General features: G+C 39.4%; 1 protein-coding gene across 1 annotated transcript in view; it reads right to left on the bottom strand.

The window, feature by feature from the left end:
• FAM120C (family with sequence similarity 120 member C) overlaps positions 1-25,645 on the bottom strand; it is a 196,608-nt gene that overhangs the window by 74,393 nt on the left and 96,570 nt on the right. The window contains exons 5-9 of the mRNA XM_058291559.1: positions 6,857-6,959; positions 6,216-6,275; positions 5,506-5,692; positions 4,434-4,707; positions 3,613-3,784 (exon numbers count right to left, since the gene is read on the bottom strand). Coding sequence (XP_058147542.1) covers positions 3,613-3,784; positions 4,434-4,707; positions 5,506-5,692; positions 6,216-6,275; positions 6,857-6,959 — 796 coding nt within the window. The remainder of the gene's footprint in view (positions 1-3,612; positions 3,785-4,433; positions 4,708-5,505; positions 5,693-6,215; positions 6,276-6,856; positions 6,960-25,645) is intronic.

Raw genomic sequence — 25,645 nt, forward strand, 5'->3', positions numbered from 1 at the left:
ATAGAAGTGTGTTATTTTCCATGTGTTTGTGGATTTACCTAATTTCCTGTTTTTGATTTTTAGTTTGATTCCATAGTAGTCTAAGAACATACGCTATGTGACTGCATATCTTTTAAATTTACTAAGGTTTATTTAATGGCCCAGGATATGATTTATCATAATATATGTACTGTGGGTACATGAAAATAATGTGTATTGTGCTGCTGTTGTGCGTTTTATAAAAGCTGATTGGATTCTTCTCGTTTGATGGTATTTGTAGTAGGGTAAACTATGTATCCCAATTCAGGCATGTTCTTATTCTTAATCTGCATTCCTGTAAATATGAACCAATTGTAAATAGGATCTCTTGAATACATTATTTTCAATTAAGGTATGGCCAAACTGTATGAGGTTGGTCTTAATCTTTATTATTGGAGGCCTTATAAAGAGAAAGAAACCAGAGGCCATAGTTCAGAGAAAGCCATAGGGAGGAACCAGAAGCAGGAAGTCAGCAGGAACCATGTGATGGGAAGTCTAAGGAACTCCAAAGATTGTGGACCAGCCAAAGCACTACTGACCCCAGGAGAAAGCAAGACTTCTAGCCACGGAAACCATTGAACAATAATGTCCTAATGTTTAAACCAACCCATGGTATGGTATTTGTCATAGCAGCTGGGCAAACTAAGAAAGCTTTGTTGAGTTCTTCTATATCCTTGCTGATTTTCTGTCTAGTTTCTATGTATTGTTGAGGGGGAGGTGTTGAAGTATTCAACTATAATTGTGGATTTGTCTATTTCTCCTTTCAGTTTGTCAGTTTTTACCTCACATTGTTTGATGAAACATATTAACAATTACTATGTCTTCTTGGTGGAGTGACCCTTTTTAAATTATGTGATTTTAATTTTACATTTTCTTTCAATTTTCTTTGCTTGGAAGTCTACTTTATCTAGTATTAATATAGCCGCCCTACTTTATTTTGATTACTGTTTGTAAGGTTTATCATTTTCCATTCTTTTAGTCATTTATTTTAGTGTTTTTGAGTGTATCTCTTTGCACATCTTTTTCAGTGAATGCTCTAAGTAGTACATTATATATACAGAACTTGATAGTTGACTGATGTCTATAATTTATCAGTTTGAGTGATGTGTAGAAGCCTTACCTCTGTTTATGCCCTTTTACCTTCACCCATTTATAAAATAATTGTCTTAAATATTTTCTCCACATACATTGATAACCACATTATACAGTGTCATAATTTTTTCTTCCACCATTAACGTAATTTAGAAACTCAAGAGAAGGAAAATCCATACTTTTGTTTTTCTCCTGTTGTTTTTTCTTCCTTCCTGTTGTTCCAAGATCACTTCTATTATTTCCTTTCTGTATAGAGAACTATCTTTAGCCATTCTCTTAAGAGTAGGTCTGCTTGTGAAAATTCTCCTAGTTTTCCTTCAGCTAAGAATGTCTTGATTTCTCATTCATTCCTGAAGGATATTTTCCCTTGATATAGAACTCTGGGTTGACAAATCTTTTCTTTTAGCACATGAAAATGCTGTGCCACTTTTTTTTCTAACCACCATGGCGTCTAGTGAGAGATCAGTTGCTATTCATTTTATTTTTTCCCTGTAGAGAGTGTTGTTTCTCTCAGCTGACTTCAATATTTTTTGTCTTTACTTTTCAAAAGTTTGACCATGATATGTCTTAGCATGTATTTCTTTGGGTTCATACTGTTTGCAGTTCATTCAACTTCTTGAATCTGTAGGTTTAAGTTTTTGTCAAATTTGAGCATTATTTCATGCATTATTTTTTTGTCTACATTTGCAGCCATACCCTCTTTCTCCTCTCCTTCTGGGACTCTGATGACACAAATGTTAGATCTCTTGTTATAGTCCCACAGGTCCCTGTTCATTTTTTTCTTCTATTTTCTCTCTACTCAGTTTGGGTAATTTCTATTAGTCTATGTTCAAGTTCACTGATTATTTCCTCTGTTGTCTCCATTTTCCTATTTAACTCATCCACTGAGTATTTTATGTTGGTGATTGTATTTTATAGTTCAAAAGGTTCCATTTGATTCTTCTTTATATCTTCTATTTATCTGCTGAAATTTTCTATTTTTGTTTCAAGCATGTTCATAATAACATGTTGAAGTAATTTTATGATGGCATCTTTGAAATCCTTGCCAGATAATTTAATCTGTATTATCTCCGTGTTGGTTTCTGTTAATTGTTTTTCTCAGTCAGTTGAAATCTGACCTTGAGATCTTTCTGGTTCTTGGTATGAGGTATTTTCAATGAAACTTGGACATTTTGAGTATTATTTCTTAAGACTAGATATTATTTAAAGCTTGTCTTTTAGCAGGTCTTTTCTGACACGGCTTTGGTAGGTGAAGGGAGACCTGTCTTGTTATTGCCAGGTGGGGGTGAAACTACTTAGCCTCCATCAACATACCAGAGGATAGGGTAGGGTTCCTTATTATTGCTAGACAGTAATGAAAATTCTGGTTCCCCACTAGGCCTCTACTGATTCCACCATGGCTGGGAGGGGAAAGGGTGCCTCATTTCTTGTCCCCATGTGATCTCCACTTACATTGTGGGAAGGTGGCCTTGTTACTGCTCAGTGGTGGTGAAAATCCTGACTCTCCATTATGTCTCTTCTGATACCACCCCATCCTAGAAGAGGAGGATGCCTCATTATTTCCAGGTCAGAGTAGAAATCCAAACTACACTAATACCATGGAGGGAAGTCAAGCTTATTACCACATTTGGCTTCATCTGACACCTCCCTGGCAGGAGCAGTTAGGGCATCTTATTAGAGTCTGGTAAGGGTGGAAATTTAGGCTCTTTATTTGGCCTTTGCTGGCTAGAGTAGGTATGGGCCACAGATTTTTCTGTGTTATTTGGCTGGAGCAAAGCAGTTATCATCTAAAAGTTTTCTGTATTACTAGACTGCTCCCTTTTGATCATTGGCTAGAGGGAGCAGGATTTTAGGTGGACTCTTTGGTCTGCACCTGTTGGTGTTTCTGGTTTGCCACCTTCTCTCACACCCAGTCTGGGATATATATGGCAAAAAGAAAACCCAGAGATCTCACTGAAATGACTGAAATGCCATTCCTTTGGTTCCAAGGTCCTTAGCCAGTCTATCGTCTTTTCTCTACCTTTGAGGGTGTCTTACATTTCATATATGATATATATATATTTCCAGCGCTTTTGTACTTAGCAGGAGGAATAAGGAAATGTATATCTACTCTATCTTTCCAGAAGCAGAAGTCTAGAGTGTACTTTTGAACATGCTAATTTGACCATATCACTCTGCTGCTTAAAATACCTCAATGGCACCAACTACCTACAGGATCAGATCCCAAATAAAAAACCTCACTGAGGAGAGACTGTGTCAGATACTCCTCTAAGTTCCCAAAGCCCAGGACGATTCTTACAAAGAGTAAGCACTCTGAATGCTTTATGATTGAAGAACTGGGGCATAAGTTCATCTATCTTCCATAGCAACGTATTCTGGTGAATTACGTATTTTCTCAAAGATTGCTCCATAGTCAAAGGTATGATGTGCTTTCTAAACATGCACAGATGCTTCTGCTCTGCTTCAAGCGTTGAGAATGGTCAAAGCTAGAACTATACTTACCTTCCACAGGCAACTGCCGCCGTGTAGCTAGTCGTTCCATTTTCCGCTGTGTCTCTGCCAGACTGAAAAGGACTCCATATACATATTGACGAGCTGATCGGAAGAGGAGAGCAGCTGGAGGCAGCTCCATGTTACACTCATCCTCAATACATACAGGGATCTTAATCTCACCCTAATAAGAAAATTGTCCAGGGGAAAGGATAAAATGAGTTACCTTAAGGTTTGGAACTGTGCTTAGAAGAACCAGTGATGAACTATAGCTTCTGTGGTCTAATCATTAAATTTTCAACTTGTACTTAGAGTTTCAGACTAAAAAGTAGTTGTAAGAAGTCCAGCTGACCACAGCCAGCTTAGAATTTTATCCCAATTTTAAAGTCTCAGTTATGACTGAATACGGCTGACTAAATGGGAAAATTCCATCTTAGACATATTGTTAGGGGATGGATGTGTAGAATAAGATTGGAGGAAGGTAACCGTTCTGCAGAAGAAGAGGAAAAGGTGAAGAACAAAGGCATAAAGCCTCTTCTTAGATCACGTCCAACCCTAGAACCAGAATCTAACAACTTAATGTGCTGCCTTTTTCCAAGTCTCAGAGGCACGCTTCTCTTCTAGGAATCTCATTTACTGCACAGTACCATCTCCTACTGGTCTTGCTTCACCCTAAGGCCTTTAAAGCAATGGGGGGAGGCACCCAGCACATTTAGTCTCCTTTTAACTCCTTTCATAGACTAATGATCAGAATTTTCTCTGGTAATTTATAGTCCTAGGAAGTGTGAAGTACAGTGTTAAGGACAGGGAGGTAAGTATAAATATATTCTCACCTTAGTGAGAACATGGTAGATATAAGGATACATAAGACCTCTACGGTGTCTGTGTTCAGCAACCCGCAAGACTTCTGGAGCTACTGGAGGTAAAGGGGGAATGGTAATATCCATGTGGTTCCTTGCAGACATAGACAGCAGAGATGGGATGTGGGGCTCGCTATCTCTCAGGCTGGCATCTGAAACTCCAGCATCAATGGACTGTACCCAGGACCTTCTGTCACCATTGGGATTCTCCCATCCAGGCTGTTGCTGAAGAGCTTCTGTAACATGACTAAAAATTTTAGAAAAACAATATAGAAGAGAGAAGGGAGGTTGATAAAGATATTCCAACTCAAGGAGATACCCATTCTGATCCCAAGGAATCTCACAAACCCTCTAGAAGTCAGAACATGGGGTTAGCAATGGACCTGATACCTTTCCTCTCAGGGGCCATCACTACCTTCTCTGGTTTCTATCATCTGACCCAGACCAAAGTGATCAAAACTCATGGGAATCATTCTGAATCCTAGACACATTGTAAGAGGCCATGTTTAGAGTCTGTTTATGTTCTAAGAAAATAATCACAATTTGCATCTCAGCAACTCTGTTTTCCAGGAATAATCTACGTGGCGGAATGATCTAAGGACAAATGAGCTAATACAAAATCCCACTGTTTTAATTCTCAGAACATTGTCTTTGTTACTAAGCAATATAATTGTCTACTCTACTGTCCAATAGACTCTTTTCCTTTTTTCTTTTCCTTTTTTCTTTACATTCAATCTACCCCTTTACAAACTGAGAAATGACAGCCATGATATATAGCACACCCATCCCAGGACTTCCCTAACCAGGCGCTATGCTGCCTTTTAACCTTTGTAGACTGGATGTCTGGAAATTACTACCTATACAGGGCCAAAATGAGCATAAAGTGGGAAAGCTTAGTGAAAGTTTTCCGACTTAGCTTAAGAACAAAAAGCCACAGAGAAAATCTATTAACATATACTTCCCCACACCCCCTACCCAGGTAATCAGGAAAAGAACACAGATGCCTCCAAAGAATATTCACCTGGGTGTCCATGCAGATACTTACTTGGCACTGGCACCATTTGGCTCATCACCATCAGAGGAAGAGGAGTGGGAAGAGTCTGGTACCAAAGTAGGTGAGGCTTTGGAAATCCAGTAATTGGGAAACTGGGATGTAGAGGAATCATAAGAGACAGTCCAATTGGCAAAGTGGCTGTCCTGTAGCATGGGATTCTGACAAAAAGCAGGGGATTCTCCCAGAGCATGGGAGAAGAGAAGAGATGAGTTGGATCCCATTGGGAATGATAATGGATATTTCATTTTCTGGGGCACCTGGTGAGAAAACTAAAGGACATAACAGACAGAAAAGTTATTTAACATTTTCACTAGGCTCAAGAAGTTGTGACGTAGTGGATGATGCCAGGAAGGGGAATTGTTGGGATACAAAGAATATATTGAGAATAACAAGAAACAATTCTAGCAAGTGATTTATGAACAGAATCCTCCAGAGGCAGGAAAAGGGACCATCCAGGTCTCCTAGAACAATTCTCTGACAATAGCTAATCTACCTTTACAATGCTCTAATGGTTACTATTTTGGACATTTTCTTTACAAAGTCAGCTGTCCTTAAGTTGAGAATGAGACATAGTTATATACAGGCTTGACATTCTGATAACACTGAATTATCATAACTCCTTAATTCAGATCATAAAATAAAAAAGAAACCTGAGTATCTAATGTTAACAAATGGTGTGAGGCCTCTTAAAGGATACTTACCACTGACTTTCCAGCAGACATGGTGCCCATTTGATTTTGTAGAAGAGGAGGATTTCCAAGCTGATTATTCCAAAAACCCGAAGCCAATAGAAAGGACTATGTTTCAGTCAAATCTAGTAATTCTACCATGTTATATTCTGCTAACTCCATATCACCTGAAGAATATTAATAAATTAGTTTATTGAACAGCTACTATGTGCCAATGCCAGGAACCTTATATGAATTATTTAATAACAACTCTAAAAAGTAGGTATCATGAACCACATGTCTTACAAATATGACTTCCCAAATTACACAGTTGGTAAGCAGCGGAGTTGGAATGCAAACTCAGGTCTGACCTTAAAGACAGGGCTACTTTACATTTAACAGGCTGCTCTCAGGCAAGATTGGGGGTTAACCCCAGAAGAAGCCTAAACTAAGGAAAAGACATTGGACCCCATCTATAAATTTGAGAAAGAGAGGGCCTTTTTTATATCACCTCTTTTGTTACATGCAAATCAAAAGGAGAATGCTTACTAAACAAATGACTTCTAGAAGGGCACAGCACAAACAAGTGATTCCACTCTGGCCCATGCAGTCCTAAAGGACCAACCCGATTTTCCCTGTGGACAGAGTAGAGTGAGGTCAGATGGAAGCCTTACCTAGAAAGGAGGAGGGACCCACTGGCAGTGAAGAGAGTTTGGTTGTGACTGAATAGTACGCAACAGCTTTCTTGAATCGTTCTATTTTATCTTCTGTCCTGGACTGGATGTTAGAACACCAGATGTTTGGAAGAAGAAACAATATAAGAGTGTCTTTTTCATGCAATTTATAATTTAGAAGTCAAAACAGTAGAAGAAATCAAATATTTAAAGAAACCCAAGAGAGCAAATTTTCAAAATCTTAATGCTTAATAAAAATACTTAAAGTTTACTTGCGTTTTGTGCTATTCTAAAACGATCACATGTTCATTAGAAGAAACACATAAGAATAGGAAAAATAAAACATAGTGCCACCACCAAAGATATTTTGGTATGTTTTCTTTATATATAAATACAAATTTATTGAGGTGAAACTCATATAACATAAAATTAACCATTTTAAAGTAAACATTTCACTGGCATTTAGTACACTGTTTAGTATATTAGTTACAATATTGTGTAATACCACCTCTATCCAGTTCCAAAATATTTCTATTCCTCCAAAATAAAACCCCCTTATCAATTAAGCGGTTTCTTCCAATTTCCCCCTCTACCTATTCCCTGGTAACCACCAATTTGTGTTCTTTCTCTATGGATTCATCTCTTCTGGATATTTCATATAATAGGAATCATAATATGTGAGCTTTTCTGTCTGGCTTCTTTCACTTAGTATAACATCTTGCAAGTTCATCCATTTATATTTAAAATATTTTATTCCATTAAAGTATTTTATTCCATTGTATGGTTGAGTAATATTCCATTGTATACCATATTTTATCTAATCATCCACTGATGGATATTTGGGCAGTTTCCACCTTTTGGCTATTGTGACTAGTGCTGCTATGAACATGACCACACATGTACTTGTTTGAGTCCCTATTTTCACTTATTTTGGGTATATACTTAGGAGCAAAATTGCAGGATCATATGGTAAATTTATGTTTAACTTTTTGAGGAACAACCAAACTGTTTTCAATAGTGGCTGTACCATTTTACATTCCCCAAAACAATGTAGAGTGTACAAGGGTTCCAGTTTCTCTACATTCTCATCAACACTTGTTATTTTCCATTAAAAAAAAATTATACCCATCTTGGTGGGTATGAGGTGGTACCTCATTGTGGTTTTAATTTGCATTTCCCTAATGTCTAATGATCTTGAACATCTTTTTGTGTTTGTTGACCATTTGTGTATTTCTTTTCTTTCCAGGACAAATGTGTAGTATGTGTGTGTACTATATATATATACATTTTTTTTTTTAGAGAAGTTGTAGATTTACAAAAAAGCATTCAGAAAATACAGAGTTCCCACACATCCTCCCCATTACAAATAACTTGCATCCATGTGGCATATTTATTACAACTGATAAAAGAATATTAATATAATTGTACTATTGACTATAATCCATGGTTTACAATAGGGTTCCCTGTTTGTGTACAGTCTTATGGTTATTTTTAAAAATTTATTCTAGTAACATTTATACATCCTAAAATTTTCCCTTTTAACCAAATTCAAATATGTAATTCAGTGCTGTTAATTACAATTGTTTTGTCTTATTTTTAGGGTGATTATTATATCTACAATTCATCTACACATTAGATTTTATAGATGATACAAGACAACAAGTACTATGAGTTCAGAACAATAATTTTATTTAAAACTCCTGCTTAATGTCATACTGCATATTCCTTCCATGTGTTTTTTTTTTTCTGTCAGGAATTAGTCATTAGGTGAGAGTTAAGCCTTTGTTAGATTTTACATTTGTGAGATTAAAGGTTTTTTAAATGAGAAGAAATGGAAAACATTTTAACTAAGGTCACAAGCTCCATACAGGTTTTCACCAATGTACTATGTGGAACATTTTTGAAACAAATAGAAAGACAGAAATCCTCCACAAAGCAATAGAAGACATAGAGAAGAACCAAAAGGAAATTTTATAACTGAAAAATAAAGAAGTGAAATTTAAAACTCATTGGATGGGCTCTATAGCAAAGAGCAAGTGAAGTTGGTATTACTTCGATAGAGTGAAGTCATCATGATGGCTACGTAAGACAACCCAGAAAAGTTTCCCCTCAGAATGAGAATGATAGAGACTAAAGACGACTCCACAAACACTGAATCAAAGGGAAAAAAATAAGAAAGTACAAAATCTATAATTTGGACCTACCAATTAGGACCCCTCCCCTTCCTCAGTACCATGCAGTTTAAGGGTCACACAGTGACAGCACTCTGGCCCAGGAACCTCCTATCATAGTCAAGAACTACAGAGCCACTGCATATTAGAACACCATGCAAATTCAATCATGGGAACTGTGGTAGTTTAGTATTATTTATGAATTCCAAAAGTAGATATTGGATTATGTTTGTAAACTGGTCTGTTCCTCTGAACATATTAGACTGTATTAGATTCAGAGGTTTCACTTTTACTTGATTAAATTATGATCAAGGCTTTGATTTGGCCATATCAGCCAGATATTGGTTTCCCGTCCCCTTGGTGGACAGGCACTCACAGAGAAAATAACAAGGCAGAGAAAGGAGTTGGAGTTTTGGTGCTGGAGCCCTGGGAATACACAGGAGAAGAACACAGAGGAATAGAGACAGCTCCTTACAAACGGCAGAGGCCCTGGAAAGAGAATAAGCCTGATAGCCTACAGCTGCAGCTGAGCCCAGAGAGAAATGGAAAAGAAACTAGACTTATCCCAGCCTATAGCTGATATCAGAAGAAGCTGGGAGGGGAGGTGGACTTGGCCCAATGGATAGAGCGTCTGCCTACCCATGGGAGGTCAGTGGTTCAAACCCTGGGCCTCCTTAACCCGTGTGGAGTTGGCCCATGTGCAGTGCTGATGCGCACAAGGAGTGCTGTGCCACACAGGGTGTCCCCCGCGTAGGGGAGCCCCATGCACAAGGAGTGCGTCCCGTAAGGAGAGCCGCTCAGCGTGAAAGAAAGTGCAGCCTGCCCAAGAATGGCGCTGCACACACGGAGAGCTGACACAGCAGGATGACGCAACAAAAAGAAACACAGATTCCCGGTGCCACTGATAAGGGTAGAAGCAGGCACAGAAGAACACACAGCGAATGGACACAGAGAACAGACAAGTGGGGGGGGGGGGGGGTGGAGAGAAATAAATAAATAAATAAATAAAAATAATAATAAAAGAAGCTGGGACCATGGAGCCTTAAGAGGAAGAGGGAGGCTGAACCCTCACAGAGACCAGCAGCCATCTTGCTCCAACACGTGGCAGCAGACTTTAGTGAGGGAAGTAACTTATGTTTTATGGTCTTGGGACTGTAAGCTTCTACCCCAAATAAATACCCTTTATAAAACCCAACAGATTTCTGGTACTTTGCATCAGCACCCCTTTGGCTGACTAATACAGGGACCCAAGGCCACATAGACCCAAGAAGGTGCCGAAGAGATGGGTGAGTGTGTACATTTAAAAGGATCCCCACAGGAAACAAAAGAGACCCGAGGTATAACTGGTGGTAAGTGGTGCATACACCCAACCTGCTCTCTAAGTTCTGGAGCAACTAAATGAAAACAAAAACAAAAACAGACGTTACTGAATACTGACTCCATCTGGCTTCCTGGGGTGGGATATCCTAATGTGAAAGTTACCAGAGGAAGAATAGCCTCATGGGAAAAGTGGAAAATTGAACTGCTATAGGTCGCAGTTGGCACCAGGACTGAAAACTATAATGAAAAGGGTGTACAAAGTGTAGGAAAGGAGTTAAAACAAATCATAGCTGCTCAGGAGGAAAATCTGCACAAAAATAAACAGAACAGCATGGAACTCTAGATAAAGAACAGAGGAAAGGAAATCTCGTGGAGTTGAAACAATTGCACATAAAAGAGCAATTTTAAAAGTTGTGCTGCATGCCCAGGGCAAGAAACAGGTACAGAATACCTGAGAAAATCTGAACAGTGAAACAGGATGTTCTAAGGGTTCAGTATAAGCTGGACGAAGAGTTGAAGAAGAGCCAATCTGTAATAAAAACCCCAGGAAAGAGGGAGAAACAGATTTTCAGAGTTAGCATATCAAAATAATCAGATCTCTAGATATCAGCAAAAAAATCACAAGTCATACTAAGAAAAAGGAAGATATAGTTCATTCAAATGAGCAAATCTAAATTTCAGAGGACACAGACTTTGGAATAACTAATCAAAGTTAAAACAAATCTCCCAAATCAGGCCTAAGGGACCTGTGTGACAGCATGAAGCGAACTAACACACACATCATGCAAATCCCAGAAGAAGAGACACAAAAAGGGTCAGAGAATATTTGAGGAAATAATGGCTGAAAATTTCCCAACTCTTTTTAAAGACCTAAAAATACATACTTCTAAACATACTTCATATAAACCCTAATAGGCCTACTTTAAGACATAAGCTAATAAAAATGTCAAATGACAAAGATAGAGAATTCTGAAGGCAACAAAAGAACAGCGAATGATCACATAAAAGGGATACTCAATAAGACTAAGTGCCAATTTCTCATCAGAAACCATGGAGACCAGAAAGCAGTGGTATGATATATTTAAGGAACTGAAAGATAAAAACGGCCAGTCAAAAATTTTCTTTATTTGGCAAAATGGTCCCTTTAAAAATGAGGAAGAGTTTAAGACATTTGTGGATAAACAAAAACAGAATTTGCCATCAAAAGATCTACCCTAAAAGAAGTGTAAAAAGGAGTTCTTCAGGTTGAAAGGGAAAGACAGGAGAGAGTAACTAGGATTAGTACGAAGTTGGAAAGATCCTTAGTAATGGTAACTAAATGGGTAAATGTAAAAGCCAATAGTGCTGTATCCTCAGGATATAATTCTATTCTTTACTTCTTTTATAAGAAGAGTTAGACTACAACGAATAAGAAATAATCATATTTCCTTATAAAGGACATGTAAAATATGAAGAGATAATGTGTGATAAAAACAACAAAAGAGGGGGAAAAGGCATGATATTGGAGCAAAGAGTGTGTATCCTATGGGAGTTAAGTTGGTAACAAATTGTATCCACAAGGATTTAAGCCCCCTCTCAATAAGAAACAGAGTGGGTATCACCATCCCAAAACCCTCAAATTGGGGAATGAACAATGGACTAACGTAGACTTATTATTATTCTAGCAATGGAAGAGCTTTAATCATTGATATAAAGGCAATAGTCACCAGAGGTTCTGAAGAGAGGGAAAGGAAGAATAGGTGTAACATGGGGGCATTTTTGGGACATTGGAATTGTCCTGCATGACACTGCAATGATGGATACAGGCCATTACACATTTTTTCATAACCTACAAAATTGTGCCAGACAGAGTATAAACTATAATGTAAACTATAGTCCACGGTTAGTAGCAATGTTTCAATATGTGCTCATCAATTGCAACACTAATGAAAGATGTTACCACACTAACAAAAGATGTTATTGGAGGAAAGTGTGGGAGGGGGAGGTGGTGGGGCATATGGGAATACCCTATATTTTTTATGTAATATTTATGTAATCAAAAGCTTCTTTTAAAAAATTAATTTAAAAAATAAAACTTAAATTTAAAAAAAATTGTACCCACAGATATGGATTAGTTTTAAGAACATAATTTTGTGGGGTCCATCCAACTGCAAACCATCACAGCATCTTTTCAAATTAGTAGGTTATAGACTTAGGTTGTTTAATACAACCTAAGTTGGTAAACCTCAGGTTAACTAAAAGAAAATATTTTTAAAATATACAGAAATGGAAATGAGAAAGAGATCAGTTACATCACCAAAGATCAACTACACATAAAAGGAGGCTACAATAAAGGAAAAGAGATAAAAACGTACAACACATAAAAAAAAACAAAGGACAAAATGGCTGAAATACAGCTTTATCAGTAATACCACTGACTGTTAATGGATTAAACTCCCCACTCAAAACACATAGATTGGCACAAGGGATAAAAAGGCATGATCCAATCGTATGCTGTTTACAAGAGACTCACCTTAGATTCAAAGATACAACTAGGCTGAAAGTGAAAGGATGGAAAAAGATAATCCATGTAAATACTAATCAAAAAAGAGTAGGAGTACCTACACTAATATTGGACAAAAGAGACTTTAAGTCAAAAGTTGTTACAAGAGACAAAGAATATATATATAATAAAAGAGGCAATCCACCCGGAAGAAATAGAGCCTCAACAGACTTCAGCTCCTACACTTTGATTTATTGGACTTACCCCACTCAGCTAACATCGAGTTGAAGAAGGTCAACCACCACACCATGGAGCCTAGAGTGTCTACAACTGAAAGCAGGAAGAGTGCATCCAGTATCCATGTGGAATCTAAATCCCCACTTGACATAGATGTGCAATGGACACAACCAATCCAATGTCCACAGAGAAAATGTGGAATGGGTGTGGGAAGGGTAGCCATGGTGGCTGCTGGGTTTGGGGAATGGGAGGAAGAGATGAGATGTGGAGGCGTTTTCGGGACGAGGAGATGTCCTGGGTGCTGCTTCACGGACAATTACGGGACATTGTAGATCCCCCCAGGGCCCACTGGATGGAACGTGGGAGAGTGTGGGCTATGATGTGGACCATTGACTATGGGGAGCAGTGATGCTCAGAGATGTACTTACCAGGTGCAATGGATGTGTCACGATGATGGGAGAGAGTGTTGCTGTGGGGGGAGTGGGGGGTGGGGGCGGTGGGGTTGAATGGGACCTCACATTTTTTTAATGTAATTTTTAAAAATAAATAAATAATTAAAAATAAATAAATAAATATTTATGCACCTAACCACTGTGCACCAAAATATATAGGGCAAACATTGGCAAAAGTGAGGGAAAAAACAGACTCTCTACAATAATACCTGAAGACTTCAATATACCATTGCCATCAACATCTAGAAAGAAGATCAATAAGGAAATAGAGAAGTTGAATAATAGGATAAATGAACTAAACCTAACAGACAAATAAAAAACATTGCAGTCACAAACAGCAGGATATATATTTTTCTCAAGATTATTCTCCAGGATAGACCACGTGCTGGGTCACAAAATAAGTCTCAATGAATTTTAAAAGTTTGAAATTATACAAAGCTCCTTCTCTGGCCACAATAGAATGAAGCTAGAAATTAGTAAGAGATAGAGAACTAGAAAATATATAAATATATGGAAGTTAAACGATACACTTAAAAAAAATAAACAGGTCAGAAGAGCAAATCCTCAACTTCGGAGAAGATGGAGGCTTAGAGAAACACAGGACTCACTTCTCTCCCAGAAAAATAGATGGAGGACAGGCAAAAACTGCCTGGAAAGATGTTTTAGGGCTTAGGACACCAGGGAAGAGCTTGACACCACTCAGAAGAGAAAGGGGCAAAAAAAAGGAGGAGTCTCGACGGAAAAATTCTATGAGTAAAAGCTGCCCTTGCAGTTGCAGCTGCCCATCTCCCCACCCACAAAGCAGAAAGCATTGAGACCTCTGGTCCCTGGAGAAAGAGGGATGAAGCCTATGGCTGATTCAGGTTTTGGCCAACAAATTTGATCTGCTGTGTCCCACAAGCCCTTCCAAGACAGGTGGGGCCACACCATGGTTTGCCCTGGGAGACTACAAGGGACTAAAGAGATCGAACCCTCTCAAACATCCTCTCTACTGACCAAGCCTATTTTTTCAAAGATTTATTTATTTATTTATTTATTTAGTCCTCACCCCTTGTTGTTTTGTACTTGCTGTCTGCTTTCTGTGTCCTGTCTGCTCTGTGTCCATTCACTGTGTGTTCTTCAGTGTCTGCTTGTCTTCTCTTTAGGCGGCAATGGGGACCGATCCTGGGACCTTCTGGAGTGGGAGAGAGGTGCTCAATCTCCTGCACCACCTCAGCTCCCTGGTCTACTGTGTCTCTTATTATATCTCTTCTGTGTCTATTTTTGTTGTGTCATCTTGCTGTACCAGTTTTCCACACAGGGCAGTCAGTACTCTGTGCAGGCCAGCACTCCTGTGCAGGCCAGCTTCCTTTGTGGGCCAGCACACCACGTGGGTCAGCACTCCATGTGGGCCAGCTCTCCGCTTGGGCCAGTTCACTGTGCATGCCAGTTTGCCTTCACCAGGAGGCCCCAGAAATCAAACCCTGGACCTCCTATATGGAGAGCCCAGTTGCTTGAGCCACACCTGCTTCCCCAAGACTGGTTGTTGAGGATGTAGAAGGGAGTAGAATTATTTCCTACCTGGGAAAAGGGAGGGGGCTGCTGGCAAAGGAAGGAGAACAACTTCTAGGTAAGTTTGAAAAGCCCTGAGGCAGGATGCTCTGTCACATTGTTCCAGTTGGGGGTACAGTGAACACATTCTGACCAGGGTTTTAGTTGAGAGTTCTGTCAGAGAGCACCATCTGCTGGCAATCCTAGGAAGGGCAGGCAACAACAACAAAAGCAAATAAATTAAAGAGGATTTTGGGCCTTTACAACCTCCCTCCCTAGGAAGCTGGTCTGCCACCCATTACTGGGTCCATGGCCCAGATCTGAGCAACTAAATGGGACAATCCTAAAGAACTAGAACAGTTTGAACCAAGAATCAAAGAAGAGTAGTAATACACAACCTCCCCCCACTAAATCCCTACACAAGAGAGAGAAATTAAGCATCAGAGTAAAATCATCATCATAATCAGATGTGTAGAAATAAGCAAAAAATTACAAGCCATACTAAGAAAAAGGAAGAGACAGCTCAAGCAAAGGAACATATCAAAGTCCCAGATGAGACACAGGAACCTCACAACTAATCAGTGAGGTTCATACAAATCTCCTAAATCAAATCAGTGAGCTAAAAGACAATATGGACATCAAGAAAACACTGGACGAGCACAAAGAAGAATTGGAAAACCTGAAGAGAAAAATAATAGAGCTTATGGGAATGAAAGACACAATAGGTGAGATTGAAAACACATCAGAAGGGAAGTGGATGTGGCTCAAGTGATAAGGCCTCCACCTACCATATGGGAGGACCTGGGTTTGATCCCTGGGCCCTCCTGGTGAAAAAGAAGAAGAGAAAGTATGCCTGCATGGCAAGCCAGTGCCTGCGTGGCAAGTCAAGTGCTTGCATGGTGAGCCAAGTGCCCACATGGTGAGCCAAGTACCCATGCAGCAAGCCGAGTGCCCATGTGGGTGCCCATGCAGCAAGCTGAGTGTGCAAGTGGTGAGCCAAGTGCCCATGTGAGTGCCTGCATGGAGAGCCAAGTGCCCACACGAGTGCCCAGATGGTGAGCCAAGTGCCCACATGATTGCCCACAGGGTGAGCCAGTGCCCATGTGGTAAGCCGAGTGCCCATACAAGTGCCCACATGGCAAGCTGAGTGCCTGTGTGGTGAGCCGAGTACCATGTGGTGAGCCAGTGCCCATACAGTGAGCCAGTGCCTGTGCGGCTAGCCGAGTGCACACACAGCAAGCCAAGTGCCTGCGTGATGAGCCAGTGCCTGTGCAAGTAAGTCACACAGCAAGATGATGATGCAACAAAAGAGAGACAAAGGGTAGAGTCAAGGTGAAGTGCAGCATAGACCAGGAACTGAGGAGGCACAATTGATAGGGAAGTTTTCTCCGTATCAGAGGTCCCCATGATCAAATCCTGGTGAATCCTAGGGGAAAAAGATGAGAAGATAAGACAAAAAGAAAAATAGATACAGAAGATCACACAGCAAATGGACACAGAACTGTGTCCTGCAAAAACTGCAGGGCAGGGGAGGGGAAGGGGAAGGAAAAAAACACATCAGAAGGAAGTGGATGTGGCTCAGGTGACTGGGCTCCCACCTCACACATAGGGAGGTCACTGGTTTGGATCCTGGTGCCTCCTGAAGAAGACAGTAAGCTGGTGCAAAGGGCAGGCATAGCAGGCTGGCACAATAAGAAATACAAGAAAAAAGGAACATAATGGGAGACACAACAAAGCAGGGAGCAGAGATTCCTGGTGCCTCCCAGAGAAGGCAGTGAACTGACGTGATGGGCAGGCATGGTGAGCTGACGTGACCAGATGATGCAACAAGAGACTCTGGGAGGAAAAACAGAATGAGAGACACAACAAAAAGCAGGGGGCAGAGGTGGCTCAAGTGATTAGATAGATCCCTCTCACATCGGTGTTCCCAGGATCGGTGGCTGGTGCCTCCTAAGAAAACACGGAAGACAGACTCAGTAAGTACAAAACAAGGGAGTGGGGAGAAATAAATAAATAAAGTAAATCTTTAAAAAAATAAAACAAGGAATGCCTGGAAACTTGATTTAAAAACAACAACAAACATGTAAGAGGCATACAACAGCAGACTCGAAATCATAAATGATAGAATAAGTAATGTAAAATACAGAATAGTAATATCGAAGACAGGATAACAGAAAGAGAAAAGAATGGAAAAAATTGAGCAGGGGCTCAGGGAATTGAAGGGAAACACAAAGCACAACAACACATGTGTCATGGGAATTCCAGAAGGAGAAAAGAAGGGAAAAGGGGCAGAAAGAGTATTTGAGGAAATACTGGCTGAAAAGTTCCCAACTCTCATGAAAGAAATAAATTCACATGTCCAAGAAGGGCAGCATACTCCAATCAGAATAAATCCAAATAGATCTATTCCAAGATACATACTACTCAGAATGTCAAACGTAAAAGATAGAGAAAATTTTGGAGAATAGCAAAGGAGAAGCAAACCATCACATAGGGATGCCCAGTAAGATTTAGTGTGGGTTTATCATCAGAAAACACTGAGGAGAGACAACAGTGGGATGATATAATTAGGATACTTAAAAAGAAAAATTGCCAAATGAGCATTCTTTATGCAGCAAAATTGTACTTTAAATGTGAAAGTGAGTTAAAAATATTTACAAATAAACAAAAACTAAGAGAATTCATAAAAAACAATCCAGCTCTGCAAGAGACAAAAAGGGATCCCTATAGCCTGAAAGAAAAAGACAGGAGAGAGAATCTTAGAGGAGAGTGTAGAAGTGAAGACTATCAGAAAGGATAATCAAATGGGTAAAATGATCACAGAAAATAAGATATGACACATGAAAGTCAAAGAATAAAAGGGTGGAAGTAAACAATGCATTTACAGTAATATCATTTGGATGTGAATAGATAGCAATCAAAAGAAAATTGATAGTCAAGAATGAACTAATCGGAGGGTGGAGGAAGGATATGAGCCGATGTCTGCAGGGGTGGAATTTAAGACGAGATGGTGGTAAGTATGAACACAAAGAAGAGATAAAAGGGGGGCAAGGGGTTGCCTTTGCTTGGGGCTTTGCGGGTTTGAGGGTGGCTGGGGAGGGACGGGTGGGTAACGTTGCCCAAAAGTGGGGGGAGGGAGGGGTAGCATATGAACCAGGAGAGGGTCAGGTGTTGGTGGAGAGTAAAATGCCGAGAAAATCATATCAAAATATAATAAAGAGGGTTACCTGTTTAGAATGCTCGGAGGGGAGGGTCTGATGCAGGACGGGCTCCTGGGGAATGTCTAAATGCTCATTCTGCCAGAGTGGGTGACACCATGGGGTAGAAACCCAAGTAGTGAGAGTGGGGGTGGACCCACATCCTGGGGAGGACTAATGCCATCCAATAGAGGGAACTGTATCCCTCGAGAGAAAGGGTGGCTCCCAGGGCATTGGGGCAGTTGAGCAAGTTAGGCCCTGAACACTATTCCATCTATCTCTGGAAGTGGCTCCTCAGGAAACGGAGGTTGGCTATCACTGAGGGCACCAAGGTGGAAGGGAAAATGGACGTTAAATGTGTGGAACCAAAGTAAATGGGGGGTAAGAGAGGAGTTTCTTGAGAGTACACAAGGATGGATATAAAACATGTAATATTACACCATAACATATAGGAGATGACAGACTGATAATGTAAACCATAATGTAAAACATAGGATAACTAAAAATGTAAAGAACTGTGTATCCTAAAGTATGCACCATAATGTAAACACAGATGTCACCTTGTTAGAAAGCTAATGTCTCAGACTCTGTACATCACTTTAAGTAAATATGATATGAATAGGGCGTAAGAGTATCACTGTGGAAGGGAAAAGGTTTTCTGGTGGATGTGTGGGAGTGCTGTATATTATATATATACATTGCTGTGGTCTAGGACTCCTGTGAAGAAAAGCTGAATAATTAGGGGGGGGGGGGGGGGAAAAAAGAAAAAAAAAAAAAAAGAAAAGAAAAAAATAGGATGTGGAATTTTTTCAAGTCAACATTCTTTATCTAAGTTCTTTATCTAACTTTATCCAAGTTCTTTATCTATCCTTTAAACCCATCGCTATATGCCATTCCCTAGTAAGGGACCATGACATTATATTGGGCTTCAAATTTCGGGGAGTTCTGGATCACAGAGTGTTTCAACAATGGCAATGGAGGGATACTGGTATGGGATACCAATGACAGATGATATATGACTGACAGGGAGCTGTACAGAACATATGTCCAGGGTGCATGGTAATGTTTGGATATACTCATAGTGGCAACAATTAAAAACCACAGTAGGGGGGGTACTGGATTCCTGGCCAGTGGTGCTCTGTCGTGGTCCCTAGGGGAGCAGCGACAGTCTCCCAGGTACAGTGGTGGGGACCGGGAGGGAGTGAGGGTTCAACAGTGAGCCCCTGATACTAATGACTATGCTTGTGAGCTGATAAACCCAAAATAATAACAAGGCCTAGAGCAACTTTGTGCCTGGGAATTTCCTTCTGTCAGCCTTCATGTTACTCAAATGTGGCCAGTCTCGAAGCCAAACTCAGCATGTAAATGCAATGCCTTCCCCCCAGCGTGGGACATGACACCCGGGGATGAGCCTCCCTGGCAACGAGGGACCACTATCAACTACCAACTGATGATGCAACTGGAAAATGACCTTATACGGAAGGTTCAATGCGGATCAGCAGAATATCCATGTCTACATAAAATACCATGACTTTAAAATGCTGTCTGACCTAAAGTAAGGGGGAAATGGAAAGGAGAAATGAGTTTATATGGCTACGAGTTTCTAAAAAAGAGTCTGGAGGCTGGCAGAAGGTTTGCCCTCATGCACAACTGAGCAGAGTCAGAGAGACAGATAAAACAGATACAACCCCCAGATATTGGTTCCTTTGAGGGCTAAAGAGACCCATGGGAGTTATGGTCATGGCCGATGGGGTTAACTACCAGGGCAGATGGCCCCTCTTTGGAAACGGTGTTTATGTGTGATGAATCTGGACTCAGATGGGATCTCCCTTCATAAGACTTTCATGCTAATGTGCTGGAGGTGCAGTTAATGTTGGGGTTTAAGATATATTTAGGGGATTTGAATCTCTGGACTGACAATGTGATAGCCAGATCCTGAGCCTCAACAGACTCCAGCACCTACAATCTGATTTATTGGACTTACCACACTCAGCTAAGATGGAGGTGAAGAAGGACAACCACCACACCATGGAGCCTAGAGTGATTACAACTGAAAATGGGAGGATTGCATCCAGCATCCAGGTGGAATCTGAGCCTCCTCTTGACATAAAGGTGCAATGGACACAACCAATCCAGTGTCCACATAGAAGAGGTGGCATTGGATTGGGAAAAGTGGACATAATGGACAAAGGGTATGGGGAAAGGCAGGAAGAGATGAGAGGTGGAGGCGTCTTCGGGACATGGAGCTGCCCTGGATGGTGCTTCAGAGGTAATCACCGGACATTGTAAATCCTCACAGGGCCTACATGATGGAATAGAGGAGAGTATGGGCCATGATGTGAACCAATGTATATGAGGTGCAGAGGTGCCCAAAGATGTACTTACCAAATCCAATGGATGTGTCATGATGATGGGAACGAGTGTTGTTGGGGGGGGGGAGAGGGGGGGTGGGGGGGTGGGGTTGAATGGGACCTCACATATATATTTTTAATGTAATATTATTACAAAGTCAATAAAAAATAAAAAAATTAAAAAAAAAAAAAAAAAAAAAGAATGAACTGCCTCCTCTTTCCCAATGGCATATATTCTTATCTCAAACATGTTTCACCTTTTTCAAGATGTTTTTAAGATAAAATGGATAATAAAATATTTTTATATTATGGAAATAAATCTGCCTGTTTATAAAGAAATATTTGTGATGTGATAATATTGAGACTAATATAAGCATGTTTTGTGTTCAATAAAAATATTTAAGGGAAACGGACTTTGGCCCAGTGGTTAGGGGGTCCATCTACCACATGGGAGGTCCGCGGTTTAAGCCCCGGGCCTCCTTGACCCGTGTGGAGCTGGCCCATGCGAGTGCTGATGCGTGCAAGGAGTGCCGTGCTACACAGGAGTGTCCCCCGCGTAGGGTAGCCCCATGTGCAAGCAGTGTGCCCCGTAAGGAGAGCTGCCCAGCATGAAAGAGAGTGCAGCCTGCCCAAGAATGGCAACGCACACACAGAGAGCTGACACAACAAGATGACATAACAAAGGGAAACACGGATTCCCGTGCCACTGACAGCAACAGAATCAGACAAAGAAGACACAGCAAATGGACACAGGGAACAGACAGCCGGGGTGGAGGGGGGGGGGGGGAAGGGGAGAGAAATAAATAAATAAATAAATAAATAAAATGTAAGTTGACATAATTGATTAAAAAAATTTGAGCCATCCATATGTAATCTACAAGAGATTCACCTTAGATCTAGGGATTCAAACTGGTTGAAAATGAAAGGTTGGAGAAAGATATTCCACACAAATAGTAATGAAAAGAGAGCAGGGATAGGTATACTAATATCAGCCAAAACAGACTTTAAATGCAAAAAGTATTAAGAGATGCAGAAGGCCATTACATATTAATAAAAGGGAAATACAACAGGAAGGAGTACAGTTATAAATATCTATGCACCTAACTAGGGTGCCCCAAAACACAGAGGTAAACTCTTGCAAAACTGAAGAGAGAAACAAACATCTCACAATAATAGTTGGAGACTTCAAGACACCACACACCTCATTAAATAGAACACTTAGACACAAGATCAACAAGGAAAACAGAGAACTTGACCAATATGATAAATGAGCTAAACCTAATAGACATATAGAACATTGCATCCCAAATCAATGGGTTATATATCCTTCTCAAGTGCTCATAGATCTTTATTCAAGGTAGACCACATGTTGGGTCACAAAGCAGGTCACAATAAATATAAAAATATTGAAATTATACAAAACACCTTCTCAGATCATAATGGAATAAAGCGGGAAATCAATAATAGGCAGGAAAAGGAAAATTAGTGGGTGAAAGAAGAAATTGTAAGAGAAATTACTAAGTATCTCATAACAAATTAAAACTAGAACATAACTTATCAAAACTTATGGGATACAGTGAAGGCAGTGCCAAGAGGGAAATTTATAGCCCTAAAAGTCTATATCAAAAAATGAGAAAGAGCTGAAAGAAAAGACCTAACTAAACAGCAAACTAATCCCAAAGCAAGCAGAAGCAAAGAAATAATAAAGATCAGAGCAGAGACAAATGAAATTGAAAATAAAAAAAACAATAGAGGAAAAAAAGCTAGTTTTTTGAGGACAATAAAACTGACAAACCCTTAGACTAACAAAGAAAAAGAGAGAAGATGCAAATAAATAAAATCAGAACTGAAAGGGGGGATGTTACCACTGACCCTGCAGAAATAAAAAGAATCATAAGATATTATGAGAAACTGTATGCCAACAAATTAGACAACTGAGATGAAATGGACAAATTCCTAGAAATGCACAAACAACCTACACTGATTTTACACGAAATACAAGAATTCAACAAGCAAACCACATTTAAAGAGGCTGTATTCATAATAAAAAATCTCCCAGCAAAGAAAAGTCCAGTACCAGATGGCTTCACAGGTGACTTCTACCAAGCATTTTGAGAAGAATTTAATACCACTCCTGTTTAAACTCTTCCAAAAAATTGAAGAGGGAAAATTACCCAATATATTTTATGAAACCAACATTACCCTAAAACCAAAACCAGCTAAAGACATTACAAGAAAACAAAATTACAGACCAGTCTCTCTAATGAACATAGATGCAAATATTCTCAAAAAATACTTGCAAACTGAATCCAACAGCATATTAAAAGAATTACTTCAGAGGCAATCACCGGACATTGTAAATCCTCACAGGGCCCACTGGATGGAATGGAGGAGAGTATGGGCTATGATGTGAACCAATGTATATGAGGTGCAGAGGTGCCCAAAGATGTACTTACCAAATCCAATGGATGTGTCATGATGATGGGAACGAGCGTTGTTGGGGGGGGGAGAGGGGGGGTGGGGGGATGGGGTTGAATGGGACCTCACATATATATTTTTAATGTAATATTATTACAAAGTCAATAAAAAATAAAAAAATTAAAAAAAAAAAAGAATTATAAACCATGATCAAGTGGGATAAATTCCTGATATTCAAGGATGGTATAACATAAGAAAATCAAGTACCTTAATACACCATATTAACAAATTGAAGGGAAAAAACTACATGATCATCTTGAGCAATGTAGAAAAGGCATTTGACAAAATCCAGCATTGTTTCTTAATAAAAAACACCTCAAACGATAGGAATAGAGGAGAATTCTTCAATATGGTAAAGGGTATACATGAAAAACCCACAGTCAACATCATACTAAATTGGGAATGGTGGATAGCTTTCCCTCTAAGATCAGGAACAAGACAAGGATACCCACTGTTACAACTGTTATTCAACATTGTGCTAGAAGTTCTAGCTAGAGCAATTAGACAAGAAAAAAAATTGAAACAGGAAAAGAGGAAGTAAATCTTCCACTATACACAGATGATAGGATCCTGTATTTAAAAAATTCTAAAATAACTATGACAAAGCTACCTGAGCTAATAAACATGTTCAGCAAAGTGGCAGGATACAAGATCAACTTGCAAAACTCAGTAATGTTTCTGTACACTAGTACTGAACAATCTGAGGAGGAAATCGGGAAAAATTCAATTTACAATTGCAACAAAAAGACTGAAAAACCTAGGAATCAATTTAACCAAAGATATAAAGGACCTGTATTCAGAAAACTACAAACTACTACTAGAAGAAAACAAACAAGGCCTAAACAAATGGAAAGACATTCTGTGTTCATGGATTGGAAGACTAAACATCATGAAGATGTCAATCCTACCCAAACTGATTTATGCATTCAATGCAATACCGAACAATATTTGAACAGCCTACTTTAAAGAAATAGAAAAGGCAATTAACAAATTTATTTGGAAGTGAAAAGGGACCCAAATAGCTAAAAACATCCTAAAAAGGAAGAGGGATATAGGAGGACTTTCACAGCCTGACCTTGAAAAATATTACAAACCTACAGTGGTCAAAACAGCATGATAATGGCATAAAGAAAGACACACTTATCAATGGAATAGTATTGAGAGCCCAGAAATAGACCCTCATCTGTATGGCCAACTGGTTTTTGACAAACCTACCAAGTCCATGTACTGGGATAAAACAGTTTTTTTAGCAAATGGTGCTGTGAGAACTGGATATCCATAAGCAAAATAATGAAAGGGACCCCTATTGCCCTCCTATATAAGAATCAATTCAAAATGGATAGAAAACCTAAACCTAAAAGCCAGGACCATAAAACTACTATAAGATAATGAGGGAAATATCTTCAAGAACCTGTGGTAGGTGGGGGGTCTCTTAAATCTTAAACCCAAAGCTGGAGCAATGAAAGAAAAAAATAGATAAATGGGACATCCTTAAAATTAAATACTTTTATACCTCAAAGGACTTTGTCAAGAAGGTAAAAAGGCAATCAACCCAATGGGAGAAAATATTTGGAAATCACATATCGGATAAGGGTTTAATATCCAGAATATATAAAGAAATTGTACAACTCAACAAAAAAAGACAAAACAACCCAAATGAAAAATGGGCAAAAGACTTGAATACACATTTTTCCAATTACAAATAGCAAAAAAACACAAGAAAAAATGTTCAGCATCATTAGCAATTAGGGAAATGCAAATCAAAGCTACAATAAGATATAATTTCATACCTATTAGAATGGCCACTACTAAAAACTTGGAAAACTACAAGTGTTGGAGAAGGTGTGAAGACATAGGAACACTTATTCACTGCTGGTAAAAATGTAGAATGGTATAGCTACTGTGAAGAACTGTTTGTCAGATCCTTAGGAAGTTGAACACAGACTTGCCATTTGCCTCAGCAATACCACTACTAGGTAATATACCCAGAGGAACTGAAAGCAGTGACACGAGTAGTCACCTGCACACCAGTGTTCATAGTGGTGTTATTCACAATTGCCAAAAGATAGAAACAACCCAGGTATCTATCAACCAATGAATGGATAAACAAATTGTGGTGTAAACATACAATGGACTATTATTCAGCTTTAAGAAAAAATGAAGTCGTGAAGTACATGACAATATGGAAGAATCTAGAGGATATTATATTGAGTGAAGCAAGCCAGACACAAATGGACAAATATTTTATGATTGCAATATTTTAAGCTAAATATATTGTGTAAACTCATTAGAATGTAGTTTACCAGGAACTAGAATAATGTTAGAGAATGGAAAGTTAAGGTTTCATAAATGAAGAATTGGTAAAAATGTTCATAAATCTTTGGAAATGAATAGAAGTGGTGAAAGCACATCATGGTGTTTGTAAGTAGCAGTGCTAAAATGTCGGTATGATAGTGGCTGAAAAGGAAAATCTAAGGTCATTTATATTGCTGGAAGAAAAGGTAAAAAAATATAACATGGGACTGTATAGCGTAGTGAAACTCCATGTGAATATGTGCATGGGTAATATTG

Source organism: Dasypus novemcinctus, chromosome X, assembly GCF_030445035.2.
Source record: "Dasypus novemcinctus isolate mDasNov1 chromosome X, mDasNov1.1.hap2, whole genome shotgun sequence".
Lineage (NCBI taxonomy): Eukaryota > Metazoa > Chordata > Mammalia > Cingulata > Dasypodidae > Dasypus > Dasypus novemcinctus.